The sequence below is a fragment of the Mytilus californianus genome, unplaced genomic scaffold (genome assembly GCF_021869535.1).
Source record: "Mytilus californianus isolate M0D057914Y unplaced genomic scaffold, xbMytCali1.0.p SCAF_1, whole genome shotgun sequence".
NCBI lineage: Eukaryota > Metazoa > Mollusca > Bivalvia > Mytilida > Mytilidae > Mytilus > Mytilus californianus.
Window position 1 is genome coordinate 16,058,221 of NW_026262581.1, and position 8,929 is coordinate 16,067,149.

The 8,929-nt window shown below is 32.4% G+C and overlaps 1 protein-coding gene across 1 annotated transcript in view; it reads left to right on the forward strand.

The window, feature by feature from the left end:
* Positions 1-6,727, forward strand: part of LOC127712534 (protein SSUH2 homolog) — a 30,670-nt gene extending 23,943 nt beyond the window's left edge. Inside the window, exons 10-13 of the mRNA XM_052219065.1 lie at positions 1,703-1,795; positions 3,329-3,431; positions 4,424-4,525; positions 6,247-6,727. Of these exons, the coding sequence (XP_052075025.1) occupies positions 1,703-1,795; positions 3,329-3,431; positions 4,424-4,525; positions 6,247-6,393 (445 nt within the window). The 3' untranslated portion in view covers positions 6,394-6,727. The remainder of the gene's footprint in view (positions 1-1,702; positions 1,796-3,328; positions 3,432-4,423; positions 4,526-6,246) is intronic.
* The last annotated feature ends 2,202 nt before the right edge of the window (positions 6,728-8,929 follow it).

Sequence of the window (8,929 nt, forward strand, 5' to 3'; positions counted from 1 at the left end):
GCAATATACGGGTGTCTTAAAAACAAGTCAAACTCTATTAAATAAACCCGAAAAAGAAGTATACATTTAACAGAGACTATCAAAGATCTTCGTATAATTTGTTTTCTCTTCTTGAGCAGATGAGTTAAATTATTTAAATTTCAATAATTTTGTTCAGTGGTCCGTGTTGGTAAGTAGTAGGATGAGTAAACTTTCAGCAGAGAGATCGCGTGTTCAGTTTAGTCTAACGTCGCAGACCCATCACTTAGCTTGACCGCAGTTGAGTATATTTGATCGACAATATCTGTACAGTAGGAAGTATTTATGTCAACGCATCTAGTCTTATTCTTTAAATTATGCAGTTCACATTTTTTGCAGTCCATGGTTTTATAGCATATCTATTGAGATTTTTATAGGCAGACATATTTTTTGTTTTTTTTTATGGCCCCGCAACAAAGTTGTCAGGGCCATATAGTTTTACCCTTGTCCGTCAATCCGTCATTCCGTCATTCTGTCATTCCGTCATTCCGCAACAAACCATTATACGGACTTTTTTTCTAAACGAAAAATATCTTCAGATATTGGGCTGACTTTTGGTATGTGAGTTAATATTGATGAGTTACAGATCAAGTTAAAGTTTTGTTCCGCTCTGCTAATTTTTGCCGAAATTACGGGCTTTGGACTTTCATAAATTGTTGAAAATCACAGTTATACGGACTTTTTATCTAAACGCCTTCAGATATTGGGCTGATTTTTGGTATGTGAGTTAACCATGATGAGTTACAGATCAAGTTAAAGTTTCGTTCCGCTCTGCTAATTTTTGCCGTAATTACGGGCTTTGAATTTGATAAATTGTTGAAAGTCACAGTTATACAGACTTTTTTTCTAAACACCTTTATATATTGGGGTGATTTTTGGTATGTGAGTTAACCATGATGAGTTACAGATCAAGTTTAAGTTTCGTTCCGCTCTGCTAATTTTTGCCGTAATTACGGGCTTTGAATTTGATAAATTGTTGAAAGTCACAGTTATACAGACTTTTTTTCTAAACACCTTTATATATTGGGGTGATTTTTGGTATGTGAGTTAACCATGATGAGTTACAGATCAAGTTTAAGTTTCGTTCCGCTCTGCTAATTTTTTGTCGAAATTACGGGCTTTGGACTTTGATAAATGGTTGAAAATCACAGTTATACGGGGTTTTTTTCTAAACACCTTCAGATATTGGGTTGATTTTTGATATGTGAGTTAACCATGATTTGTTACAGATCAAGTTTAAGTTTCGTTCTGCTCTGCTGATTTTTGCCGTAATTGTGGGTTTTGGACTTTGAAAATTGTTGAAAATCACAGTTATATGGACTTTTTTTCTATACGCCTTCAGGTTTTGCGCTGATTTTTGATATGTGAGTCTACCATGATGAGTTATAGATCAAGTTTATGTTTCGTTCCGATATGCTGATTTTCATGTCGTTTCAACACATCTTCAGTACATCCACTTCCTGTTTGCTGATAGTTTGAAATTTAACTACTCATTGATCAAGGAAATTTTTCATCAAACTAGTATTGGTCTTTAGAGCTGGATACTATCCATGCATGTTTGTGTCCTTATGTGTTGTTGAAATTGCAGATTTTAAAACTTTTTGAGACGGGGCCATTCGTGTCGTTCCGACACATCTAGTTAGGGTTCTGTTTTAATAAAAGTTAAATATATATATCCTTACAGATGCCATAGATGTAGTGGTACTGGTCGTGTTGTATGTGGCACATGTGACGGAACAACACAAGTCAAATGGTTTATACAGCTTACAATCACTTGGTAATCATGTAAACATGCCTTTTTATTTTTCAAAAAGCAACTTTCATTACGCTTTATTGTGTTTATCAATAAAAAAAGAGGACTTCATTATATTTAATTGTGTGAGAACGGTTTTGATTTATTGCACAACCAAAAATGACACCGAATCATATTAATTTACCATTGTTCAACCAACAGTCCGGATATGGTTATAATCATTTCTATGTATGCAAATTTTGTAGTTTATTTTCACAAAACTCTTTATGTCCTACTGTCCCAAATACAGACAGCAGTCGTAAAAATAATCTGATCCACTCAATACGTCATGTGGTGTGAAACAATTCTTTCGTGCCCTATTATTCAAAACTAAGGATATTAAATTCAATAATTTTTATATTTGCAGCGGTAGAATCGAAATGAAATTATACCTTAAGTTAATATTCATATAAGGTTTACTGTAGTTTGCTTTTATGATATGAATTGCAGTGTATTCGAAAATTAGCTCTAAAAACATATAAATTAAAAACGCATTGACGTTTTTGTTTTTGTTAAGATGTGTAACTACTTTAAAAATAGATCGGTTAACAGAACAGAACGGGCTACTTTTTTTCACTTGATGCATTTGTTTTAATTTTTATATTGTGACTTTAATATTTCAAAAGATTTACTTTGAAGTAATATATTGTCGGTTGATAACAATGTTGAGCTATGCAAAGTACATTTCAATTGTACAACTTAAATGCTTGAATGATTTAATTTGTAGATATCGGTTCAACTCATATTTTGGAAGATGAATTATATATTGTTATACTTCACTGCCAAAATAAAAATTTACATCTGGCTTCACTCTTGTTACTTTTTTAATTACTGTAAAGTTATGTACAGAAGGTTATAGCTTATTACTTTTTTATTTGAAAATTAGATACTGATAATATTCTTACATTGTAGGAAAGTATAAAATTTATTTGTACGAGTTTTAGAAACGAAACAGAGAGAAAAGCGATTTCTCCTGTTTCGTAGGAAGTACAAATACGGTACATTATATCTTTTCTACCACAATGTACAAATATTAATTGTTTCATCCTGCAATTTAATATCTAAGCTTAAACGTACAGATTTATTGTACTCCCCAACCGTTGGATTTGATTTTTTTTTTATATAAAATCAACATGACTTAAACGCGGATCGCAATGAGGACCCCAAATTGAACTATGGCGTTAACAGTAATTTGAATATTACCGCTCGCTCACAACAGAACCAGGAGACTTTAGTTTATCGCAGTAAAATAGAAAGGTCGATTGCAGGATAAAATACAATAATGACAGAACATTCAGTATAATAAATTAGATAAAACATAGCCGAGAGGATGATAGAGCAGATTGTTGCATTTCGGAAAAAATATTGCCACCCGATGATTTATAATGTCAAATATGAATTTTCAAGCACTCTGTCTGGTTGTCAGATACTACCCAAAATGCAAGTACGAGGAATCCTATATACATACAACACTTCGGTTTATTCAGGGTTTGTCTGATTATTTATTATATATTCCAGGAAAAACAACTTGGGTCATCATATTGTAGAGAAAACAGACTTACCAGATGAGCTGATAAAAAATGTCGCTGGCACGTTAGGTTTTCAAGATACACAACCACGGGTATGATCACCGTTGTCCACTATTTGGTCCTTGAGAACGCCAAACAGAAAAGCATAAAACGTGTAATTTCACCATGTTATACTAGTAACTGTTTTATAAGTCAGCACTTTTCTGTTGTCCTGAAATATCATTGATATGTTCATTTCCTGTAAATTTACTGTTTTATAAAATGTTGAATTATTTGAAGCATAAAGATGTTTTACCCCAGGCATAGCTTGCCTTAGCTGTGTTTGGATCAACTTTGAAGTTAATTGCATTAAGACTTTGTATTTGATTTAGCATTCAAACTTTTTAGTTTCGAGCGCCACTGGTGTATTTTATGTATACGAAACTCACGTCTGGCGAACCACATTATAAGTCTGGTCTCTTTGATGAGCTTTTAGAGCAAAAGTTTTCATTAAAAAAACACATTAAATTCTTTTCATAAGGAGTACAGACAAAGTTTGTTTATAAATCAAAGTGTTTGTCTGGTATTTTTTTTTGTTGGTAAACTTGTCAAGTTTGTTACGATATTCTGCGTTGTATTAGATTGGTATTCTAAAATCAATCGCATGTTCTAAAAGTAAACAATTAAAAACATACATGTAAGTGAAAGATAGACTTACAAAACCGTGTACCAAATGAAAGAAAACAAATAGACAACCGTTATTGTACAAACCACTTCACAGAAAACTAAATAGGAGCAGCTCGAATCCCATCAAAACTTTGAGTTAACACGTGTGCTCCGGAAGGGTAACCAGCTCATGCTTCACTAGAAGTTTTCGTTGTGTAACTAATGTCATATAGATACTCAGTCATCGGTGGAATTCAAATGCAATATTATTATATTTTAGATATGCTACATTTAGAGCAGAAAATTCCTAGAAAAGCAAGGATATTTGTTCGCACTATTCACTGTTTAGTCCGTTTTACTCCATTATGTCTTGTCTGTGCCTGTTGACACCATTGGATAGATTTTTAGAACAATTTCATTTATCATTATTATTATGTAGGTTCTTCCGATTGCCATGTTTCCTGAACCAGAAATCAATCAAGCTTCTCATCGCTTAGTGAACGAGCACAGTCAGTTTCCAAATTGTAGAATTTTAATGCAGGTATAATGAGTTTTTTTTTTTTTGTATTAATTCAGGATTTCGTAAATACATCTTACTTAAGTAAAAGATATATTAGAAGCTAGAAGCTGCAATGATTCTTTTTCTTATTTTATATATCTACCTTGAATGAAGGTCACCTTTTTGTTTGAGTACTCAATACAATTTTAATATAATTCTGAAGTTTATTTTACTTAATGAAAATAAAACTTTAAATGTCGTGCGTCCGAAGCTCTTTTCTGTATTTACCGTCACCATGAACGCTCAAACCTGAACCAGGATTGTGTTGCGTAGAAACGTTACTAATCGCCTTTGTGATTTCTATGGAGAATATAATAAACGGTTTTATTTGACCTACAGCAAAGAATAGCATTAGCTCACATGGTCGTTGTGGGTTGCCTTAAACAATAGACTTTTCATATTCCGAGGAAGTTGTCTCCGTTTTTTTTACCTTATACACACAAAACACTCAAAATGCTTGTCTTCAGAATATGAATTATATTTTTAACTATTAGATACCACTGAGTAGATTTTGTGGAATATATTGAACAAGCTTATGCTTAAGAGAAGTGCCCAAGAATTGTGCAGGATTCATAAACAGACAGCCACATTCTGTTGGCATTTAGGACGTTGAATTTTATGAGAGTGCCCATGATCCCTGCAGGTTAAAAAATCATTGCAACAAACCTTTAAAACATACAGGGTAATAAGTTCCATTCCAACATATCATCTATTTTCATGCCGGTTTCAGAACCTGCCTGGCTTTATTGTTTATTTGATATTGTACTAAAGTTTTAAAACATTTACCACTGGACGTTATAGCAAACAATAATCATCAATCTTTTTAGGGACGGGGGTTAATAATCACATCTTAATTGATAAAGAAATGTAGGTATTCTAGGGTTACTACTTCGATGAACGTGTTTTATACATATTTTATATTTACAAGAGAAATTGATGTCCTGATGCACAAAAAAAAACGTAATAAATGTCGGGAAAAAAAGTATAATAAAAATACCGAACGCCAAGGTAAATTCAAAAAAAGGGAATTCCATAAAATCTGATAAAATAAAACGTTATCAACCAACGGAACGAGTGAAAATCAACTGTCATATTCCTGACTTGGTACAGGCATTTTCCGAAGAAACTGGTGGCTTAACCCTGGTTTTATATCAACATTTGTAGCTAAACCTTCCAATTGAATTTTTTGCGGATACTTAAACCTGTTTTAGTTCGGCGCTTTCATTTTAAAGTGTCAGTGCTAAATCACGGCAATTACAGCCAATCCCAAAATGTTTTCATGCTTGGGGAATTTAGTTAGTTAAGTACATTTAGTTATTTTATATTCTGTAATATCAAGTGAAACTGGATTATTTCATATTCTGTAATATCAAGTGAGACTGGGTTATTTTATATTCTGTAATACCAAGTGAGACCGGGTTATTTTATATTCTGTAATATCAAGTGACCGGATTATTTTATATTCTGTAATATCAAGCGAGACCGGGTTATTTTTTAATCTGTAATATCAAGTGAGACCGGGTTATTTTTTAATCTGTAATATCAAGCGAGACCGGGTTATTTTTTAATCTGTAATATCAAGTGAGACCGGGTTATTTTAAGTCGGTTACTAAATAATCCAGACTGTAACTGTTACAGAACTCCAAAAGTTCAAAAGAGCTATGTATCATTTTCAATACATGTTTTTTATTTTTGTATTTCAGAGGCACGTAATAAGGATGGTTCCAGTCACTCAGTGTGATTACAAATATAAAGACCAAACCCTCAATTATTTTGTATATGGCTTAGACTGTCAAGTGTATGCACCGACATATCCAGATCAGTGCTGTTGGGGGTGTACAATTCTGTGATATTTTCAACCATGACTTTAAATGCAATATATAACTATTTTCTAAGATTATTTTATACAAACTGTTTATCTGTCATATATCTGTCATATATACTAATATATCTAAATGTGACGGTCACTGCATGAATAAAATAATAATTTAACAGTCTACTTCCATTTAGTCTTCTACATGTGTAGTACGGGAATTTTTATATTTATTTATTTTCTATAGCATAATAACCAATAAACAAATACATAAACTTAATGTTTTTGATATATATAACTCTAATTTATATTACGTCATCAGGGGTTCATAGAAGTATTTATGTCTAAATAATAAATATCATCTGAAAATCTATGTTGTTTATATCTATACTATTGAATTTAAAAAAAAAACTGTGGATTTATTTGGAAATACCCTTTTACAGGATACCACAGGAACATCTACGGTTTTAGAAACAAAATTCGTTATCAAAAGATTGACTTCAATTTCCCCTATGTGATATTTTATTTTTTGATTAACAACATTCCATCAGCAATGCCTACATAAGGAGTAAATCTCCCAATTGATGAGAAATTTTAGTGTTTTCAGAAGGTTGCTGATGATAGAAAATCTACTCAACCAGGCGGCGCCTGGGGTTTAAATAGTATTGATGAATTCACCTGTTAAACTCGGTTGACCTTTAAAGAAAATCTGCGTCAAAGAAGACCTTGAATGGAATGGTCCAATCTGTCGGAACTACAAACCCATACTCCTTTCCTTGTTTATGAAAATATACTGAATTTGTCATATCACCCTAGTAACTTCAGACGAGTACACAAAAGTTGCCACTGGTGAAGTAGGCACTAACTTGCCCTCCCGAAATATTGTTTTCATCCCTGATTTTGTGTAGGGTTCGTGTTGTTCTTTCTTTAGTTTGTGTGTCATGGTGTTGTCTGTACTTCAGTTGATTTTGATTACCCCTCCCTCCGGCTCACAAACTCAATCGCCCCTCTTACAAACGTTAACATCGCCTTACTTCTTGTTTGCTTTCGACCTACCCCTTTTCATTCATACCAGAAAACATAATGTCCCTCTACTATCGAGGATTGGGTATAAACAGTAATACTTATAACTCAATAATATTGTAAACTACAAAACACAGCTACAAATAAAAAATAATACTGTATTAACGAATGTTTGCAGTAACAGAAATGAAGTTTTATGCACATTTATTTAAAACATCCTAAATAATCATGCCTTTTTACATTTTAAAATCGGCCACTGAACTACAAAGAAGACTTCTTACACCAATGCCACGCACAAAAACATAAAGACGATAGTTTTTGATTGCCAAAAACATGTGTGTATAGAATTGCAATGCAGAGAAGAGAGTAAAATTGAGAAATGGAAAAATCTCACTGCTAATCGAACATAACAACAAAATATGTATACTTCTTCGATCTATTATTATAAGTAACTATGATCGAGGGAAATGGTGATGGGTAGGCTTGTAATTGGCATTGACCTAGCTTTCAGTAACTGAGAATACTCTAAGATCGTTACTTTGTGCATGTCCTATATATCTTTATGTTATATAAAATAAGAAGATGTGGCATGATTGCCAATGAGACAACTCTCCACCAGAGACCAAAGGACAATCAAGTTAACAACTAAAGGTCAACGTACGGCCTTCAACAATTAGCAAAACCCATACTTTATAGTAAGCTATAAAAGGCCCGAAATGACAAATGTAAAATAATTCAAACGAAAAAACTAACGGTCTGATTTATGTTATGTTTAATTCTTTTTCGTGCCTCGTGTCAGTCTGACGAGTCAGTTCTTCATATGTTATTGCTGTTACACCACTGCCCCGGGTTATGAAGGAGGTGTTTTATGTACTTTCTGAACAGCGAGATGAAAATGGGGGCTGATTTACCCAATTCCTATAAATTTGACATTCTTTAAGAATAATTATAATTAATATTTATTAATCTAATTTTGATAATTCAGCTTGTTATCATGGTGAACATAAGTCACTAATGGATTAAAACATGTCACTCGATATCAAAACCGATAAAAATTCAAAGTAACACATTCAAATAGTTTAATCAAAAGCACTGGGTAAAAACTGCAAAAAGAAATCAAAATATAAAAAACAGAAATACGAATGTATTTATTAAGTCATAAGCAAATTTTACTTGGTCATATTAAAATAAAAGTTTTGAGCAACAGTATTTTTTTCATATGTTATAGACTAAACAAACTACATAGCTACAACAAAAAGGTTTTCAGAAGAATTATAGTAATAAAACTTTTTTTTCATTTCAATAAAACAAAATGTAGAATTTCAGACCTCTGGCTTTTCCGAACATCATTGTATTTACATTTTCCAATGGGTGGTCGAGAGGCTTGAGGACATAACAAATTAAAAGTTAACAAATACGGAAGATACTACATTCATTTATTGTTTTAAACATAGCGTTTTAGTCAAGACAACTATTTATTCATAAAAGAAATTTGAATTTGTGAAAAGTATAGAAGTTAAAGGTAAAATTAAGATATATAGGTTTGTCTT